Source organism: Truncatella angustata (assembly GCF_020726525.1).
Source record: "Truncatella angustata strain MPI-SDFR-AT-0073 chromosome Unknown BKA67scaffold_1, whole genome shotgun sequence".
Classification (NCBI taxonomy): domain Eukaryota; kingdom Fungi; phylum Ascomycota; class Sordariomycetes; order Amphisphaeriales; family Sporocadaceae; genus Truncatella; species Truncatella angustata.
Window position 1 is genome coordinate 6,536,345 of NW_025763381.1, and position 18,814 is coordinate 6,555,158.

General features: G+C 50.5%; 9 protein-coding genes across 9 annotated transcripts; 6 read left to right on the forward strand and 3 right to left on the reverse strand.

The window, feature by feature from the left end:
• Nucleotides 1–563: 563 nt before the first annotated feature.
• On the forward strand, nt 564–1,710 carry BKA67DRAFT_69178 (uncharacterized protein). Its single transcript, XM_046109188.1, has 3 exons — nt 564–613; nt 675–727; nt 791–1,710. The coding sequence occupies exons 2-3, from the start codon at nt 708–710 to the stop codon at nt 1,497–1,499; spliced, it is 729 nt and encodes a 242-aa protein (XP_045965010.1). The 5' UTR covers nt 564–613; nt 675–707; the 3' UTR covers nt 1,500–1,710.
• Nucleotides 1,711–2,002: 292 nt separating this feature from the next.
• On the forward strand, nt 2,003–2,655 carry BKA67DRAFT_590106 (phosphatidylethanolamine-binding protein; the record flags this gene model as incomplete). Its single annotated transcript, XM_046104553.1, has 2 exons — nt 2,003–2,403; nt 2,463–2,655. The coding sequence occupies 2 exons, from the start codon at nt 2,003–2,005 to the stop codon at nt 2,653–2,655; spliced, it is 594 nt and encodes a 197-aa protein (XP_045965011.1).
• A 597-nt stretch (nt 2,656–3,252) lies between these two features.
• Nucleotides 3,253–4,870, forward strand: BKA67DRAFT_654034 (uncharacterized protein; the record flags this gene model as incomplete). The annotated part of the gene is made up of 2 exons (XM_046106487.1): nt 3,253–3,791; nt 3,862–4,870. 2 exons carry the CDS (start codon nt 3,253–3,255, stop codon nt 4,868–4,870), a joined length of 1,548 nt encoding a protein of 515 aa, XP_045965012.1.
• Nucleotides 4,871–5,074: 204 nt separating this feature from the next.
• Nucleotides 5,075–6,459, reverse strand: BKA67DRAFT_654035 (caspase domain-containing protein; the record flags this gene model as incomplete). The annotated part of the gene is made up of 2 exons (XM_046106488.1): nt 5,075–5,100; nt 5,157–6,459. The coding sequence occupies 2 exons, from the start codon at nt 6,457–6,459 to the stop codon at nt 5,075–5,077; spliced, it is 1,329 nt and encodes a 442-aa protein (XP_045965013.1).
• A 570-nt stretch (nt 6,460–7,029) lies between these two features.
• BKA67DRAFT_549466 (uncharacterized protein) lies at nt 7,030–8,896 on the forward strand. Its single transcript, XM_046101584.1, has 5 exons — nt 7,030–7,285; nt 7,384–7,487; nt 7,592–7,942; nt 8,122–8,445; nt 8,513–8,896. Exons 2-5 carry the CDS (start codon nt 7,391–7,393, stop codon nt 8,752–8,754), a joined length of 1,014 nt encoding a protein of 337 aa, XP_045965014.1. The 5' UTR covers nt 7,030–7,285; nt 7,384–7,390; the 3' UTR covers nt 8,755–8,896.
• A 555-nt stretch (nt 8,897–9,451) lies between these two features.
• BKA67DRAFT_69285 (uncharacterized protein) lies at nt 9,452–11,842 on the reverse strand. The gene is made up of 2 exons (XM_046109231.1): nt 10,643–11,842; nt 9,452–10,588 (listed from the first exon to the last, which is right to left on the reverse strand). Exons 1-2 carry the CDS (start codon nt 11,644–11,646, stop codon nt 9,568–9,570), a joined length of 2,025 nt encoding a protein of 674 aa, XP_045965015.1. The 5' UTR covers nt 11,647–11,842; the 3' UTR covers nt 9,452–9,567.
• Nucleotides 11,843–12,178: 336 nt separating this feature from the next.
• BKA67DRAFT_530967 (uncharacterized protein) lies at nt 12,179–14,626 on the forward strand (the record flags this gene model as incomplete). The annotated part of the gene is made up of 7 exons (XM_046099318.1): nt 12,179–12,181; nt 12,242–12,268; nt 12,303–12,378; nt 13,783–13,827; nt 13,898–13,947; nt 14,068–14,507; nt 14,593–14,626. The coding sequence occupies 7 exons, from the start codon at nt 12,179–12,181 to the stop codon at nt 14,624–14,626; spliced, it is 675 nt and encodes a 224-aa protein (XP_045965016.1).
• A 932-nt stretch (nt 14,627–15,558) lies between these two features.
• On the reverse strand, nt 15,559–15,835 carry BKA67DRAFT_549476 (uncharacterized protein). Its single transcript, XM_046101585.1, has one exon. The coding sequence runs from the start codon at nt 15,825–15,827 to the stop codon at nt 15,612–15,614; it is 216 nt and encodes a 71-aa protein (XP_045965017.1). The 5' UTR covers nt 15,828–15,835; the 3' UTR covers nt 15,559–15,611.
• An 844-nt stretch (nt 15,836–16,679) lies between these two features.
• BKA67DRAFT_590108 (uncharacterized protein) lies at nt 16,680–18,435 on the forward strand (the record flags this gene model as incomplete). Its single annotated transcript, XM_046104554.1, has 5 exons — nt 16,680–17,445; nt 17,502–17,683; nt 17,740–17,850; nt 17,901–18,072; nt 18,236–18,435. 5 exons carry the CDS (start codon nt 16,680–16,682, stop codon nt 18,433–18,435), a joined length of 1,431 nt encoding a protein of 476 aa, XP_045965018.1.
• Nucleotides 18,436–18,814: the final 379 nt, after the last annotated feature.

Sequence of the window (18,814 nt, forward strand, 5' to 3'; positions counted from 1 at the left end):
TTAGAGGAGCCAAGCTTTCCATGCTGCCAGGGCCGAGACTGCAGACAGGGCTTAGTGGCCGTGATATCTCTCGTCCTGCAAACCGAACCAGGAATGGTCAACATGCTGTGCCGCAAACCTCGTATTAGTGATGGCCCCTGAATCCCTCATTGAGATGTTTAGCCGAGTTCATTGGCTTAGGCATCCACATTAGTTCATCAAGTAGCGGATCCCTCAGGGGAAAGAAACATGACAAGCATGAATCCCATCAGGGCTGAGCCTTTTCCAAAGCTTCTAACCTTAGCTGACAACAACTCGAAGAGAGTCATTCCTCCATCTGGATTCGTGCAATCCCAGTGCATAACTGAGAGGAGCGGTTTGCTACCAACTACAAGCCAACAACGGACAGCATGTCTTACACCACACCTCCAATCACAACAACGACTAATTATGGTGCAATTGAGTCATACAGCGCGCTTCAATCAGCGCCGGCGCTTTTGACGCGGTTCACGCCGCCTGCCCAGTGCTCTACGGATTGGTTTTGGGACACGGGCGCTTTAAGGTCTGCGAGTACGGCCTTCAGCAACGCCGCCCATAATCCTCAATGGAAAACGTGCCAACCCTATAATGAGACGTACGCAACCTATTCGGCCGGTGTCTGCCCCCAGAAGTCCGAATTCAAGTCAGTTACACAGGTGTCCTGGGATGGGGTAAGCAGCCCATATTACATGGGAGCATGTTGTGCAAGGTGAGTACCCATTTGAGATGTGGGTGGATTAATATTGATTATTCTTCTTCCTTCCTACTTTAGCACTGCTGCGTTCCAGGAATACCAGAGTGGCGATGCGACGGGCTTATACGGTTGTATCGTGACTGTGACACAGAGCGAGGTCGTCGCAACTTGGGTACAACAGAACCAAGACCAAACCGCAGTAACCTCGAAAGGTCCCGTTACTGTCATTGCAGACCCTCTATATATGGTATGGCATGTGTCGGATACATCGATGCATGCTGTCTCAGAGGCAAATTCGTTACGTGCTGCCATGGGCATGGCTGTAGTAACAGAAACCGGTACGACCTCATTATCAACATCGGCGCCAACCATCACAATGGCACCACCAACTGCGTCTACTATATCAGACACCGCGACCAAGCTGTCAGGTGGCGCGATAGCCGGGGTTGTTATCGGCTTCATCGTGTGTTTGATCGCCATCGGCGTTCTGGCTTATTTCGCCTGCATTCGCCATAGATCAAGATCAAGTCCTTCAGAACAAGCAGGGCCGGCGGGAGGACCAGGAAACTCAAGCGTATGCAGCAGTCGGGAAATATACGGACAAGGCGCGCTACAGCTGCAAACCTCCATGCAAAACACTACTCATAAAACGCCTTCCTTCGTGGACCTTCATCGGGCCGAGAGCGCACAAAGTCATACGCCCCAAACACCGCGCACACCACAAATGCTGAGTCGGGCGAAAGAAGAAGACATGTATGTTATCGAACAGAAGATGTTGCTTCGCTGAGAGGAAAAGTCAGAATGATCGATTAACTGCTTACTCTATTGTGATGATGCACAACGTACTGCGCACCAGCCACGGCATAATATACAAAATATTGACATGGCAACACCTTGCGCGATGCGCAGCGCAAACTTACCTATGAGATCAGTGAGTCCTTGCAACAGAGTTTCGAGAGGAGTCACAGCATCACGGCAAAATCGGGCAAGTGTGAACAGCAGTCTTTCAGAACGTACAACATATCGAATGCCAGCGCTAGCCACTGCCATTAGGATCAACGATGGTCAATACAACAACGTCAACGTCCAGTGCTATGCATCTTGGCATTCCTACAGTTTCACAATATCATGCCAAGCAATGACCCACCATAACATGGTAATTTTCCACCAGTCAAGAGAGGCAGATGCGCTCGCTCAACAACCCCTCGAATGTCGCTCATATTACGAGAGAGATCACCTCTATTCACGATAATCATCACTCCTGCGCTTGAAATAATAAAAATCTCCAGCATGCCTCTCCAAGATCACGCCACCGCCCTCACGAGCTCGCTCGAGAAGGCTAATCTTGTGCCTGGCTCAGCAGCGAGCCTTATTCCTTCGTCCTTCACGCCAGGCACTAAGCTGAGTGTCGCATTCGGGGACAGATCTGTTGCTTTGGGAAACTTTTTTCGTGCTGGCGAGTGCAAGATTCCTCCCACTGTATCATTCAGTCCTGAGGCTGGCGCGTCCTCAAGTGCATCGTACACTCTTATTCTCACGGACCCGGACGCACCCACGCCAGATGATCCTAAGTTCGCTTTCTGGCGACACTGGATCTTGAGCGGACTGCAGCCTCTGAGCGGTAATGGAGGACTAGTAGCTGTGACAAAAGGACCAGTAACGGAGTACTTGGGCCCAGGGCCGAAAGATGAGTACGTGTTTCGAGTTGAGAGCTACTGAAATTGAAAGCAGATACTAATGGAATTCATAGCTCAAAGCCACATCGATATTTGTTCCTTCTGTATCGGGAGCCAGAGGGCCTAGACCTGAAGAAAGAAGATGCCGGCGGCGAAGAATTCGTGCAGAGACGCTCGTTCAAGCCTGCTGAGTTCGCGGAGAAATTTGGGTTGAAACTGGTCTCCGTCAACTGGATGACTTGTGCTGGAGATGGGTGGACAGAATAGATCATGATGCTGTGCCACTGAGACAGAAAGCAGAACCGGTTGGAAAGACAGAAGATGGCTTTTCTTTTTTTTTTTTTTTTTGGTGTATGAACGAGGGTATCAATAGATGTCAAGCATCAGAATCAGATTTCATCCTATATTTATGAAGGTTTAGTTCTATGGCAAGAACGGGGCATTGTCTCAATGTTCCACCTCAATTCATGGCAAGATTAAACGTCACGGTTCTCCAAGATGGGTAACATAGCTGAAGCAGTGTGTTACTACACAACGATGGAATCAACATCAGACACAAGCTCGGTTGGTTGAGTAAAGAGTCGCCGTTGTGCCACGTATAAATATGGTTGTGACGATCGAGAATAAAACGAATCGCATGCAGCTCTTGCATAAAGCCAAGAAAATTTACTGATCGCCAATGAACGGCAGGCTGTGCATCCGTGGCGAGCCGACCAATAGCCCCATGTATGCACCCTCTGGCGCAGCTGAGAGGGGCACAGAGCCTCGAGCACGATCGGTAAGGCAGCCTGACAATTTCGCATTGTTGCCACTGTTTACAGTCTCGATCCAAAGATGGCTACGATTCCGGGGTTCTGAACCACCATGGATGTCATTTCGGCAACAGCAAGTCTGGTCGCGCTGGTTCAAGCTGGCGGCATGCTACTGCAGGTGGGGAAGGCGTTCCACGAGACCTTCATCAGCAAAGACAACGATGACCGCGCCGAGGATGCCGCGGCGCGTATCGCAAGCATTACGGAGTTCATGCAGAAAATCGAGCTATTCCAGGCGGTCAAGTTGAAAATGTCGCCAAGTGTCAGCAGCATCGGGGCCCCGAGCGCCGTGCCCGGTTCAGCCATTGCCTCCTCGCCGGCCAGCGGCGCTGCCAATGTCAGCAACGCTCCTGTTCAGCAGGACCTGGACCCGCTGTTGAAGCAATGCAAAGCGCAGCTGCTGAGGCTGCACAAAAAGGTTCAGAAGATGATCGTGCCGGGACAGGCAAGCAAGATGATGCGGTTCTGGGGTGCGATTCGGCTGAAGATGAAAGAATCCGAGTTTGCACAGATCGAAGCGACGATCACGACCATGCTGCAGCAGCTCAGCATCTTCATCTCGCTAGCTCAGGTACGGCTGTCACAGCAAAGGTAAGCCCCCTATAAAGCAGTCTCCATGCCTCTTTTTATGTGGAATGACTTTGCTCACTGACCCGCAAAGTTATGTCGCAGCCCAGGAAAGACTGGATGAGTTTAAACAGGGGCATGTGGCAATGGAGACACAGATCCGGGATGCTAGCCAGAGAAGTCTAGAAGACCACGCCAGCTTGTCAGTCGAGCTCCAAAAGATAATGGAAAACCAACAGATGAACGCGGTTACTCAGGCTGCTGCGTTTGAACAGAGCAAGGAGATAATCCTCAGCAGTTTCGCAAAGTTGTCCATCTCGCCGAGACTGGACCGCTCTACGAGTGGCTTGTCCGGGACTACTGTAGCTAGTGAGTTTGAGCAAGTCGAGGAAGAAGACCTCTTTGCGCCAATAGCTCCGGCTCTGATAATGCATCCCGGCCTTGGATTTCGTGAGGATCGCCTTATTGAACCCAGGCTTGCCAAGTCATTGCTCGATCGAGTTGACGACTGGCTAAGCCCAACTAGTCACCATGGCTCGATTCTGTGTGTTCAGACGACAGGCGATGAGGATTGTATTCACGATCTCTGCAACCGAATCGTGCAAGAGATAGCAGGCTCAGGGGCGAGATTACTCTGTTACAACGGTCTGCCAAGAAAGGGACCGCCACCTGCAACTGGATGGTATACAATGGCACATGTAATATGGTGGCTCGCTGGCCAGCTACTGATTCCGATACCCCACAAGGATGGGCATATGCCGTCTCATGGTTATGTTCCCAACATTGAGGCGGTTGTTGAACGATTGGAGAAACATAATGGTTCGACTACCTACATCGTCCTCTACCTCCTGACCAGGTCATGCCCCACGAAACCAGATCGGACGCTATACAAGCTATTGTTAGAACGCTTGCATGATGCGTCGAAGGCTGACGACGTTAGAATTCTCCTTTTCTCAGATGAGCCGCTTGATGCATCATCTAGGACTTTTGCTTTAAATACGATAGTTGCTCATTCCCAAAAAGGAGAACAGGTTATGTTGACCGAATGGGAACCTGAAGCACTCATCGACGATGACGAAGATGACGACAACGACGAGGATTAGGAACGCAGCGGCAATACAATCACAGAATAGCACACGGCGAATTCTTTTCGAAATTAAATATACTTGAGATTCTCTCGCTTGCGCCGCCGCAGATCAGAAGTACCCGCCGAGTGCTATGCTACGTGCGTTCTGGCTCCAGTGAAACACTGCGCTACCATGCTTTGACCCTGATCACAACTCCTACCGATTTGTTTTGAATGTTCCTCACATGACAAATAGAATGCTAGTATCTGCATAAGTGTTAGCATACTCTAATCATAAACGTCTTGGGTTGGTGGAGACTTACCCAAAGGATGACTGCAGCTCAATTGCGGCTTTTGGGAGTACTTGGTCTCCAGCACATCACGAATACTGTTCAAGAGCTCGACATAGCTCTGTTGAGGATTTTTCTTAAGGGCAGTGATAAAGGCCCAGCTCATGGCGCCAGTAGCCTGCTGCGCGATCGTTGCATCTGCAGATGTCTGATCGTCTTTGGATCCAGACCACATGATGACGTCAGCCGGAGACGTTCGGGTGTCCTTGGTCTTGTTGTAGGCATCGTCGCCCTTGTACGCCTTCTTTGCAAAGCCGAGGATGGAAGAAGCCACACCACCCATGTCGCCGCGGGCGTAAGAGCCGATGGCGGATAAGAGACCTTGTCCGGCTTCGGCGGCCAGATTGGGCTCCTTGAGAACACCCTTGGTGCTGTACATGTAAGGCAGGTCCATGACGGAACCCGAGTGGCAGGAGTCGAAAATGGCGGTTAATCGCACACCAGCCTGAAGGGGCTTGACCACTAGGTGGTGAATCTCATCGTCCACGATGTGACCAGCACTCTTGTAGTCGACAGGATAAATGACCTCATCGGTTCCGTCCTCTTCATCTCCATCGAGATCGGCTGTCTGGCCGCCGTGTCCACTGTAGTGCAAGAAAAGCGCGTCGTCTGGCTGTGCGCCAGCCACAAGCCAACCCATTGCGCGGCGAATGTTGTTGGCAGTGGGCTGCAGGACCTGGTCTTGGGCATCATCGGTCAAGATGATCATGTCCTCGCGCTTGTAGTTGTAGCGTTCCATGAGGAAGCTCGAGACGTTCTTGGTGTCGTTGATGCATCCACGGAGTTCGCCATCTTGTCCAAAGTAGTTGATACCGATCAGAAGGGCCTTTCTCTTTCCCGTGCAGTGGGAGTACTGGAATGTGTAGTTGGAGGGTGCGCCGTGTCCGAACTGCTGAGCGTTATGGGGAGGAGCGGGAGCGCTGGAGCGTCCCTGGCTGTATCCGCCCTGGCTGTAGCCGCCCTGGTTGTTCTGATAGCCGTATTGATCGAGGTTCTGTGGTGGGGGGTAGTTCGGGGGCTGGTGGTGCCCGTAGCCATGTTGCTGGGGAGGCTGCGAATATTGACCTTGGCCGTATTGTGAGGGAGGAGGTCCCTGAGGGGGAGGGCCACCACCATATCCACCGTATCCTCCTTGCTGTCCCCATTGACCTGGAGGAGGTGGTCCAGGAGGAGGGCGCCCGTACCCATCGCCGCCGTAGCCACCGTGCTGTCCACCGTGCTGACCAGGGTAGCCGCCGTGCTGGCCAGGGTAATGACCGCCAGGATAACCGGACATGGCGATCGTCCTTGGTGTAATGAGCGGATAGAGTCGCGTGATGTTGGCAGAGAAGGGATAGAGAGAAAGAGCAGATGCCAAGAGCACAGCGAAGACAAAGAAACGCAGCTCGTTAGATAAATGTAAGATGCAGAAGAGTGGGATAAGTTAACATGTCGCGCGTCGCAAGCTGACCTGCGCTGCAGGTGCGGGGCAGGGCATTCGGGGAGGGGAGCTTACATACTGCACATGCTGTACCTGAGCTGAGGACACAGCCCACCAACCCACCTGAGGAATGGAAACCATCACTGCTGGATACCAACCTAATGTGTGAGACCCAGCACTGGACCTCCTGTAGGTACACGATCCAAAACCGAGGTTTCAGTTTTTGTATCTTAAAAATCAAACAAAAATTACATTCTCATGCAAAGCACCCTGTATGTAACTAACCTACATCGGTCCGCACAATTCATGTTGGAAAATAAGTACCCACCCTCACACAGCGCAGCGCAGCGTACGTACAGCAGGAGACGCTCGAGACAACTTGACGTTGAAAACCTCGGGCCCTGCCGCAGCTGCCAAGAGGTGGGACACTGCTGTAGGGTGCCGTCCTAGCCGGGAGGACTCCCATCCATATGCACCCAAGATACCTTCCCTTATACAAACGGGGGACCTTCATAGGGCTGTATCTTTGCTGCGAGCCACAACATGCAGCAACGTGCTTGCTTGGCAGTCGCAGATGAGGGTCTGGTTTTATTGCTGTTGTACTCATACCCATAATCACCCTCACTTGTGCCGTGATCCGGTAATCATTTGTTTTCCATGTCGTGCTTTAGATAAATTCACCGTGAGCAGCCTCCTGTCATCTGCAATTCTACATGTGCATCTCAGCTTGCAGCACCATCATTTCTCTTGTTTCCATTTTCTAAACCACAAGAACTACAGGGTAACCATGTCGTTCTTCAAGAAGCTTGCCGACAAGTTCGACGATCTCGACTTGACCGGTGACAAGAAGAAGGACGAGCCCTCCGGTGCCTCTGCTAATTCTGGTAAGCTAGCACATCGCGCCAACACATGCCCACCTACCCAGACTAGTAGTATATGTTACATATTTTAAGCTTAAATCCAACTCTATCTGACTATGACCCCCTAGCCAACCGGGACTTCGGCGATTCTCACTCAGGTTCCTACTCGTCTGCGCCTCCGCAACAGTACGGATCCCAGTACGGACAAGGTCAATACTCGGCTCCGCCCTCCCAGTCCTACGGAGGCCAGTATAACACCCCTCCGCCTCAGCAGGGGTCGCACTCCTCTCCTCCTCCCCAGCAAGGCTACAGCGGTTCTTCCCAGACCCCGGAGTACAGGCCCCCTCAGGACAAGCCGCCCATTCCCAGTGGCTGGATCCCCAAGTGGGACTCCCAGTATCAGCGATGGTACTACGTAGAGGAGGCCACTGGCCGCTCGCAGTGGGAGGCACCTGGATATGATGCAACTCGCCCTCCTGGTATGTACTGAAAAGGGTCATCCCTTAAACTTTCACTGGTTGTTCAAAACCATCTTGGTTCAAGGCACTTTTCCCTTACTCTTCTCAGAGAAGGAGACCAGCTGCGAGCGAGACGTGATACTCAAAAGAACTTCCTGTATCTTGGCAAGTTTGTTTTGCTAATGTGATCGGACAACTAGCTGAGGCACGTGGTCATGATTCTTCGTACGGTAGTGGCGCTCCGCCTCCTAGTGGTTACGGCGGCTACCAGGACCCCGGTCATGGTGGCGGTTATAACGGAGGCCACGGTAGTTACGGCGCTCAAGGTGGCCACGGTGGTGATTACAGAGGAGACCAAGGTGGCCAAGGCGGCTATGGGGGAGGCTACGGCGGGCAACCCCAAGGTGGTGACTACGAGAAGCAGAAGAAGGAGAAAGGCAGTGGCGGAAGCGGCATGCTTCTAGGTGCCGCTGGTGGTCTGGCCGTCGGTGCCATCGGCGGTGCATTGCTGGCTGACGCCTTAGGTATGCACTATTCAACCCCCTCTCTCTTGTGTGGATATACACTCGAACTAATCAATCAATCAATCAGATGATTCGGACGATGAACGCCATCAGCAGGTTGTCTACGCGGCACCACCTCCTGCCGCACCCGTCTATATGCCCCAGGGCGACGAGAGCGATCGCGAGTCGCTCGAGGAAGCACGCGAGGACTACATCGAGGCTCTGGAAGACGCTGCCTCAAGTAGCGCCAGCAGTAGCGACCGCGAGGAGCTGGAGGAGGCTAGGGAAGAGTACCAAGAAGAGTACGAGGAGTACTACGGTGACGACTAGGACCAGTTGGCAGGGCATGGCCCGAAAGGGATGTTTCGCTGCGTCAAACATGGCGTGCTCATGTAGCCGAGCTTCTTGCAGAGGCAAGAACATGAAATAGATTTCGATCACCCCTGGCTAATAGAGGCCGTTTTGACTTGAATGTAATCCCAATAATGCGCTCGGCGGTACAGACAATACTCGAAATCACATTGCACATATGGTGGTCAGTTTTCATTCTCAAGAGATGAAAATGGGAAGGAATGGTCCCTGATATTGCCTTTGGCCTACCCAGGGTGCAGAAAATTGGGACTTGCTTGCTCTGAGTCGACTTGAGATGTAGTGGGATCAAGCGTCCGAGTCTATTCGTGAGGACGTGAAGTTCTGCGTTTGCCGGCCAGGGGCCCCTCTTGCTATCAAGGTCCGAGTTTCTTGCATGCTTGTAGAGTGGATAATTTAGCCCCGTTCGGATCGTGAAGTCATATATCGTATATTCATATCTTTGAGTATTATTAGTGGTTGCCTTGTGCAATGAACCAAGCCAAAATTTCCCCTCTTATGACCGTAAGAAACTGAGAATAAGAGTCGCTCAGTCAGTGACATGAGCACTCTTCCATATGCTGTCTGTGTATCTAGTCATGCCATGTATTGTGTCATAATGCGTAAAACGTCCAAAGTCATAACCCCACCAATGCTCCTAATTAGTGTCCAAACGAGTGTATCATACAGTCCTTCTACCGGCACTACGTTCACCTATCGATCCGCTGCCCTCCCCTCGGGCCAAATTCGTCTCAGAGTTCGGAAGTCCATAGACGAGCTCAGAACTTCCATTGATCAGTTTATGGCTCCACCTCCCAGCCCATCTTCTGACCCGTTTGGCTCGGGAGGCGGCTTGTCGATCGACGCGCCTCCCGGCTGCTCGTCTGGATCCATGGGTAAAAAATTCTTCTCCGCGCTCATGTCCTCACCGCTGGTGACAAAAGACTTGGTGCGGTCCTTTCGAGAGATCTGCCGTGCGGCGCGGTGGATGCCCTGGAGGAGAGCGACCTTCTCCTCGTTATATGCTGGCTTCACTTGAGCCTTGCTGAGGACGTGGCCCTCGGTAAGCAGCTCGGATTCTCCGCCGCGGAAGGAAAGGAAAGATGGCCACAGGACGGCAGCAATGTCCTCGATGTCACCGACACTCTGGTATCGCTCATCGTCGGCTATCGCGGACTCAGGAGCCGCGTCCTCGGCTCTTGTGTCGACGCCACTGCCGTCAAAGGTCGATAAATTGAGCAATTTCCAGTCCTCCTCATCGTATGCGTCGAAGCTGGGCTCGATCTTCTCGTCGAGGAGCTGCAATCGCATCCACTGTCCACAAATCTGCTTACAGACGGCCTCGAGACTACTGCGAAACTCGTCGTGTTTCTGGCTAGAGAGCACCGGGGATACTGCAGTGAAGACTTCCGTAACAACTTGCTCGATGCGCTTTTTGCCATTGGATTTCTGTCTCGAAGGCAATACCGGCAACAGGACACTTCGAAGATAGTTCTCTCGTACCGGATCGCCGTCGGCTAGACCTGCCAGCAGATCCGATAGCTCATTGCACTGCAGAAGGTACGTGGGCTGGAAGATATATTGGGCCAGGGACCAAGCGAGAATAGCGAGCACAGCGGAGATACGCATCTGTTTCGCTTCCCGTGTATTGGACAGCGGTAGTGGTATGATTCGGTTGACCCGCCCATGGTTCCGAATCTTTGCCCAGACGGTGCCCGAGGCGACAGTCTGGAAAGCAGACTCCTCAAGGTCCTCGGTGAAAATCTTCTCTACCCAGCTATAAGCCAAGGTGAACATGTTGTGGAGTTGGTGATGTCTGCATGGGTTCAGTCAGCAATATGTATGGTGGGATGGAGTCAAGGCGACCTACGTTTGGTTCTGCGGAGGAGACTTCATCTTGTACGACAGTGCATTAAGCTCTCCAAGTCTCGTATTCTTCGCCTCAAGATCCTCCCTTATTGAGTGTAGTTCATTTGTCGCCTCCTCGAACTCCGCCTTCGATGCGGCTATGGCTGATTGTCCTTCCTCAAGACTAGTCTTCAAGCCCACAATTTCCAAGTCTTTGGTTTCAACATCTTCGTGCAACTTTGAGCTTTCGACTCGAGATTCTTCGAGTTGGGATGTCGTTGAGGTGAGCTCTGTATGGGTGTCTTGGAGCTCGGTCGTCTTGTTCTCCACGTCTGTTTGCAGCCGCGAGATATCGTCCGTTTTCTCGGTCAGTTGGGTAAGGATATTTTCGAGCTCGATTTTCCTCTCATCTAAATCTGCCTGCAATCTCGAGGATTCCTCCGTCTTGTCATGCAGTAGAGTATTAATGCTTCCAATCTCGGTTGTCTTCTCTGTCACCTCATTTTGTAGCCTCGAAACCTCTTCTGCCTTCTCATTCAGTTGTGCATTGGTGTTCTCGAGCTCGGCTGTTCTATCGTCCAATTCTGTCTGTACTTTGGAGACTCTTTCTGTGTGTCCCTCCAACTGCGCCTGGGCATTCTCCAAATCAACTGTCTTCTCAGCTAGTTCTGCTCGTAGTTTTGAGGCCTCATCTTCAGTATCATGTAGTTGGGCTTTGATCGTCTCAGAATCAGCTTCCAGCATCTCTACCCTTGCCTCCAAGAGCACTTTGTCTTGTGTTAACGTGTTTATCTCGTCAACCCGCTCCTCGCCACGCTTCGTGGACTCGTCGAGGTGCTGCTGAAGTTTTGAGATGGTTCTGGCGTTTTCGTCATTCGTGATGTTGAGTATGTGATTACGATCTTTGAGGGCAGTGTTCTCTTCCAGAATACCTTTCAAGTATCCATAAGAATCGTCTTGAGCGAGAGCTTGAACGTGCCGTATAAAGCCCTCGAGGAGCGTAGAAGGGCCTCCTTCCGTCATCATTACCACAACCGTACAAAATGAAATGAGTAGTACAACAGTTGTAAAAGGAGAAACCACCAAGTGGTAGGCACAAAAGGTCAAGCAAACTGCAAGGGCCGCCAGTGGATCTGCAGTGATGATATACAAGTGAAAATGGTAAACTGTTTCGACAAAAGATAGAACAACGCAGATAGTCCGAAATTATGCAAACCAGCGATGGCAAAATGGTGGAATGATACGAGTTGAAATGAAGTGTTTGTCAACGTGCCGATGGCTGGTGGTGATAGGGAACTAAATGTTGTGTAAACTCTCATGTACTGCATGACCATCTCTCGAGCCTTAAGTAGGTTTGGATATTGTATGGGAGTAGGTAAGGCTCGTGGCTCGATAACACGTTTGTATGCCTGTCATTACTCACAAGTAGAAGATGCAACATGGGCTGCAAGTGAAGGCTTTCCAGCACAGTGACCATTGATTATGGAGCAGCCAACAGATGCGCTGAAAGTGCCCAAGCACTATTTTTGGTCTTGCGGCGCTTGCCGTGGCAGTGGTCATGGTATGTCTGAATGCCCAGAGTGACTCAACTTTGTTACTGGTACATAGAATCATAATGCAGATCAGGTCTGACGACCCAGAAAAGGAGGTATGCAGCTGTACCTTGACTGAACACCTCTCAGTTCGCGGAAAACGCGTGGCCGAATGAGCTTTGGGCATCGTTCCCGATCGCCTGCACTCGATGCAGGTTGGGTGACGGTATGTTTGGGAACTTGGGTTCCAAAACACTGTGAATCGGTGGCCTGGCACCATCACAGGACTGAACAAGTCCACGTCTCTGCACATTTGGGCTGTGGTGTTGTGGAGTTGCTTGTGCATAGCCATATCTTCCAGTTGGATAGAAAACACGACGTTGGGTGAAGCTCATTAACAGGATCTTCGTCTTATGCAGACACAAGCGAGCCTACCATAGCCAGACTGCTGTGGCAGCTGGATAGTATAGGTAGGTTTGCGTCAATCAGACCCACAACTATAGTCCAAACGGATCGCAGGCCGCTAAAGACGCAGGTGACCTAACACGTTGGCCGCCTCATTGTTCGCAGCCATGAGCTTGGCTTGAAGCATGTTAATGTCAACACTCAAAGTGATGTTCGGAAGTTGTCAGCACCATTGGATGGTATGAGTTGCTGTGTCCACAGGCTTGGTTCAATGCATTGGAAGATCGACTGCATGCTGACTCTTTGAACTCGCTCGATAATGCCTCGTCAATGTCGCGTGATCATTATTGCAGCATCGGGCTACTGCATTGTCTCCTTATCACAGGATGGACTGCAAGTATTGTTCGGGAGTGAGCATCTCATCACAATAACATTCGACAAAGTCGCATTCGGAATTATTTCATCCCATATTTACATCTAAGCACTCCGCCCGGCTTGAGTTATTAAAACCAGGGCTAGGGATCGTGAGAGCGAATGCGCCAGTACACTTACATCATTCCGGTAACGTTTCCAATCTGTGGCTTTTCAAACATCAAGACAATCCCTACATAGAGCCCCGAATTGTGAAGCTGAATGAGTTTATGTTTGGAGACGACGCACCTTTCATGAGTTTGGAGCCATTCAAGTTGCCGCACACAGATTTCGCACGCGGAACAGGATTTGGGAGCTTGAGGTTTTGCACAAGTCCCAAACGTTGACGGGGTACTGTAGGTATAGACAGGGAAAAGAATCGACGAGCCCAATCGCTGGATGAAAGCAGTGCCAACTTTTACTTATCTATCGGTTGACTAGTTGGGACTTGAATGTTGATAAAAAGAACAAGCCCCCCCCTTTCCCCAGGAGCCTAGGCTTCATCGCGATGGCTTATTAAATCGCTGTCCCTTAGCTCAGCTAGACCAGGAGCTTTTTTTCCATGAAATTCTCTTGATTTAGTGCTGCTGGTCTGTCGCGAAGTACGCAATAGATGCGCCAGACCAGTTGACGTCATTGTCGCTCGAGAAAGCTAACCGCGTCACGCATAAACATCCACCCGGTTTCTCCCTTCAATACCAAGCACAACATCACATGCACTTCATCATTTGATCACACCACACTGTCCTGCTCGCGAAAAACCTCGTTCTCAATTGTCATTTGCTGTCCTTACCAGCGCAAATAAGTAATACAGAAACCACACGAACCCTTGTACGACCCCCGCTACATAGCATCAACAGTAAGTGCGCATACCGGCGACTGTCGCAAGATGGCTGGGTAGCTCGGCAGATGCTAACTAGAGCTCATAGTGTCGTACGCCGCTGTAGCAGCATCCGGTCCCAAGCAGACTCCTGAGGAGGTAGGTTTTTGTTGTTGCTGTTTTCTCTCCCCCGCCCATTCCTGGGGGCTATCGCGAGCCTGTTTAACCAAGTTATCTTTGTATATACAATGTAACAAGAGCTAACCACGGCCATTGCAGGCTGCCGCTCCTCCCCCTGTGGAGATTGAGCATTCCGAGTCCGCCAGCACCGCATCCCTGATCGACGTTGACACTCCTTCTGTGCATACTGTGCCCTCCGACTTCTCTGAGCAGGAGGTTCAGACTTCCACGCAACAATCGCGAATCGAGCACGAGCACGAAGAGGAGTCGGCACGCGCTGAGGCCGACCTGGCTAAGAAAAAGGCCGCCGCCAAGGTCAAGAAGGCCGACAACGTTCTGACCAAGTGGTTCGGTAGCCTCAGCGACGGCGAGAGCTCGGCTCTCGTCATCAGCAACCTGGTCGGGGTCATTGGTCTGTCCGGATTCTTGGGCTACAAGGCCTGGGATCTGCACGAGCGGGGACGTTTGGGCTGGAAGAACATTGGTCTCGGCGTCGGTGTTCTGGCGGCTGTCGGTGCCATTCAAGGTGTCTTTGGAGGGTAAGTTCCAGCTTTACTACGCCCATTGAGCTAATTCTGCTGTGATGCCGCATCAAGAACCACTTGGCTAACCTGCAAACTATAGATACTTCTACAAAGGCAAGAAGAAGCAGTCATAGGCTTATCGCAAGCGTCTGCTGATTTCGATGACGGATGATGCGAAACCCGATGTCGAGATGTTACAGTATATGTTGTTCACATGTTTATGATTGCAGGAGTGGTAGTTCTGGGGTAAACGGCGTCTCTACTCTTACACAGTTCGATGTGCGATAGTCTCCTTACTGCTTAATATGAACTTTTCGGTTTTTGGAAATCAGCACAAGCCACAATACATTTGACATTCTTAGAATTAAGTCCACCAACGGGATCTCGTCGATTAGCTCATATCATCTTTCCTGCTTCGAAAGATTCGGTCTAGACATTTGGGACAATGGCTCCTCTGCCTCACTAAAGAGATAATAATCCTACACAAACCGTCTGAAGGGCACTTAAATATGATAGGCCGTGGTCCGAGACCAACCATATAGAATAGGGAGTGCCCAGGCATGTATTTCAACATCCTTCAAGATTTGGTCCCGATGGGCTTCTCCTATGTATCTTCGGCAGAGATTGGGGTTGGTGGTCGATTTATGTCCGTCGAGCTTTCGTCACTTCCACTTTCTTCGCGATAGGAAGTATCACTGAGCCCATCGTCATCCAGATGTGGTATATTGCAAGCGTCCTAAGAATCATCATGTAGAAGAATTTTGAGTAGATAGTATTGGTCGGCATCATTAAGCAGATTTGATTTGTATGTGTCTATATATGCTGTCAATGTTTCAAGGCTCCCGAGTTGCCTAAGGCCGGCCCGAAGGATATCATTGTTGACCAGCGACTGACATCTCCAGCCGAAGGTCTTGCCGGCAGCCAACGAAAGTTGTCATGGGTGACACGATCTTTCCCAACTGGGATGCTGCGCACGCAAGCTCCTAAAGAGGGCTTGCATTTGCCGTCCCCCCCTCCCCGCCCCCCCCCTTTTTTTTTTTTTTTTTGTTGGATCAACGGGCTCCTCAAGTAGATGAGTTGACATGATTGATGGTTGTAATTGAACTATATGTCAACGAACTAACAAAAACGCGCCAACTGCTGACGATCCGTATTGGCCAAGACCAGAGACACCAAAGCTTCGTGTTCGCCCGTCAAGTGATCGACAATATTTACCAAAATGTATGATGGCAACTCCAACAATCGACTCCCAGGCGTTCTATAGTGGCCCTCTACGACCTGATCTAACAGAAATAAGCGTTTGCGCTCAACTTCAAACACACTGTATCCCAACATCTTGTAAGACTCAAGTAGATTGTAGATTCCGCAGAAGGTTCACCTGAAATAATGCGAAATAATGCAGTTATACTATGGCCCTCTGGATCAAAATGCTGTATATTAAATGATGCCAGCGAAGACGAATCACTCAAACATGTGCCTAATAGTTCGATAGCAAGTACATGAAAGCCTGTCGGTTTTAACCATCGTGATAATAAGGTCTGTAAGGTGTTGGATTATGACCCCATAATAATTCAGGGAGCTGAATATTTGACTATTCATCCCTTGCTGACCCAGCTGACGTCGTGGAACGTGCAATGATGCAGTGCTCTTTTCACACCAGATATCACAATCCAGTGTATTAAAAATGCTACCAATTTTCTCCGTAGGTTCAATTTACTTTAGTTATGCGTGCTCCAACGTTACTGTTTAGTAATAGAAACATTTGGCTTCACCGGTACAGGATGGTCCACGGCAGGCTCCGTAGGCTTTGTGGGTGACATGAAATGTACATCAAGCGAACATGGATCAGTCTATATCTAGGGTACCTATAGTCAAAAGGCAACATGCGCTGAAGATATACAGCCAGACCGGCAAATAACCCTTATCGTTACGGGTCCCTCCCCAGTATGCACATCTGCAATACGACCCTGTGTACTTGCCAAGTGTTGATCAGTATGCACATTGCTGGTACACAGCCAATTGCACCGTCCGTGATCATCGGAGCACCGTCAATCTTCTGCGACTATCGTCTAACTTTGCATGAAAGGCCATGATTATTCACTTCGCGGGTTCCACTGGTCTTTCTTGAATTCCCATTCTTTGATCAAGTCATTTTTCTTTCTGAATGCCTAGTCATACATACTGGTTATGGCGACTCAACTAAGACGCAGGTTCCGCTTGCACAGTCCCTGGACTCAAAACTTTATCAGCGGCATTGGTGTAGGCTGTTCTGCTGGTCTTTATGTCGCACTGAATCTTCTGGGGGCGGGCGGAGGTCGTCCCGACTCTGCTCAAGTGGTCCAAGTTGTCAACGCAACTCTATGCTCTGTCTGGTTCTTGTCATCCTCTTTCGGAGGATCGATTCTCAACAAACTTGGGCCCGGCCTAACAATGTGTATTGGTGTGCAGACATACGCGGTTTACGTCGGCTCCTTGTGGTATTACGACGAGACGGGCAAGAGGGACTATCCCTATGCGTCGGGCCCCATCATCGGTATAGGCGCAGGCTGCGTCTTCATCACGGCCGGCTATGTTGCTACAGCATATCCCGAGGAGAAGGAGAAGGGGGCTTATGCTACCATGCTGATGAACATGCAAGCTCTGGGCTCGGTCATAGGAGGTATAATACCCGTCATCATAAATCGCGACTCCAACACGACTGCTGGAGTTCCCCGTTCTGTGTACATCTCCTTCATCACGATCATGGTCGTCGGTGGGCTGCTGTGCTTGTTACTGCGGAGACCGCACAAGCTCAGAAGAGACGATGGGTCTGTCGTGGCTGTCAATCCGACAAGAGGTGCTTGGGAAGAGTTTAGGTCCAACCTGGCAGTATTCAAGGATCCAAAGTTGCTCATGATGCTTCCCGCATTCTTTCCGTCAGAGTGTTTTCTGGTGTATAGTGGAGCTGTGAATGGTGAGTACCTGCAATGCTAAAGCCCGACATACCATGGCTAATACGAGCTCTTGCAGCATATCTGAACAATTTACGCGTTCGGTCGCTTTTGAGTTTCATTGCGGTGGTGTTTCAAATACCGGCAGGGTATGGTCTCCAGTGGATTCTTGACCATGAGCACTGGGGGAGGAGAAAGCGCGGGCTTGTCGGACTCACGGTAGTTTCAGCGCCCATGATGGTCGCTTGGGTCTGGGAAATGGTGCGGTTTTTTGCTTCCTTGTTGATTTTGCCAAAATCACTGACAAAGCCTTCTAGATCCGTGTTCGCAGCTATAACCGCAGCCAGCCTCCAACTGACCCAACTGACTGGACTGAGCCAAGGTTTGGATGGATCTTCATCCTCTTCATGCTGACTTGGATCTCTTGCGTGAGTGACGATATCTGTTCTCAGAAGCACCAACTGACCGTTCGCTGTAGCAACTATGGCACAATATAGTATACTACTGGATAGGAGCCCTTACCAATAACCCTCGAACGCTAACTCACTACGTTGGTGTCTTCCGCGGTGTCTTGGGTGCCGGAGAAGCATTGTGCTTTGGGCTTGATTCCATCCAGATTCCGTTCATCGCTGAAGCTGGTGGTACACTATGTAAGAAACTCCAGAAACCATCTTCTCCCCTTTCAACATGTCTAGGCTAGAGGGCATATGGTGTCTAAATGACGCAACCAAGCTCTTTCTGGTTGTTCTGTAACACTCCTAGAGACACTCCGAATTATCATACGGAAGTACTCGCTAACTCGGTATATTGTAGTGTTCTACGTGATTGGTATTTCTGTGTTCTTCTACCTTGGTATATACCACATGGCGGACACGAATTACGACAAGAGCGAGGAAGGGGCGGTCGTACCGAACCATATCCTTGTGGAGAAGGGGATGACCAGTGATGCCCAGGGGCTGCATCTGCGTACAGGTAATTTGGGTTCGGATACGTCCCAAGAAAAGACCGTCTAATGTTTTCGGGTCCCCAAGTGCAGGTAGTGGTTGGCGTGGTACAGCGTTATCAACCTCGACCCATACAGGTTGCAGCAAAGTGTTGGGGCGGTAGTCCTGTAATTATACATTTTAGTATAGCAGTAACCCTTTCATGACCTCCTGGCTGTATTACTGTAATGCAACAATTTCTTTGGGTGGTCGACCATCGACGATGTCGCTCTTACCATGTCGGTCAACTGCAAGCGCCCAAATCTGTGAAATGTTCAATGGCGCTCGATGTGTTACAAAATAATCTTAACCTTAGTAGATCGCCAAGCTGTGGAAGTTCCCCTGAAACTGTTTCTTAGCTCTCACGGGCATCACATTTTGCGATATAGATTTCCTCTTTTCTTTTCAG

Bases quoted from the DNA above. Each gene is read 5' to 3' on its own strand.
- BKA67DRAFT_549476 (XM_046101585.1), bottom strand. From the start codon at position 15,827: ATGTTGGGATACAGTGTGTTTGAAGTTGAGCGCAAACGCTTATTTCTG.
- BKA67DRAFT_69178 (XM_046109188.1), top strand. From the start codon at position 708: ATGGGAGCATGTTGTGCAAG. The intron at 728-790 runs GTGAGTACCCAT...TTCCTACTTTAG, and splicing joins ATGGGAGCATGTTGTGCAAG to CACTGCTGCGTTCCAGGAAT.
- BKA67DRAFT_549466 (XM_046101584.1), top strand. From the start codon at position 7,391: ATGTCGTTCTTCAAGAAGCTTGCCGACAAGTTCGACGATCTCGACTTG. The intron at 7,488-7,591 runs GTAAGCTAGCAC...ATGACCCCCTAG, and splicing joins CGGTGCCTCTGCTAATTCTG to CCAACCGGGACTTCGGCGAT. The intron at 8,446-8,512 runs GTATGCACTATT...TCAATCAATCAG, and splicing joins ATTGCTGGCTGACGCCTTAG to ATGATTCGGACGATGAACGC.
- BKA67DRAFT_69285 (XM_046109231.1), bottom strand. From the start codon at position 11,646: ATGATGACGGAAGGAGGCCCTTCTACGCTCCTCGAGGGCTTTATACGG. The intron at 10,589-10,642 runs GTAGGTCGCCTT...GAACCCATGCAG, and splicing joins TCTCCTCCGCAGAACCAAAC to ACATCACCAACTCCACAACA.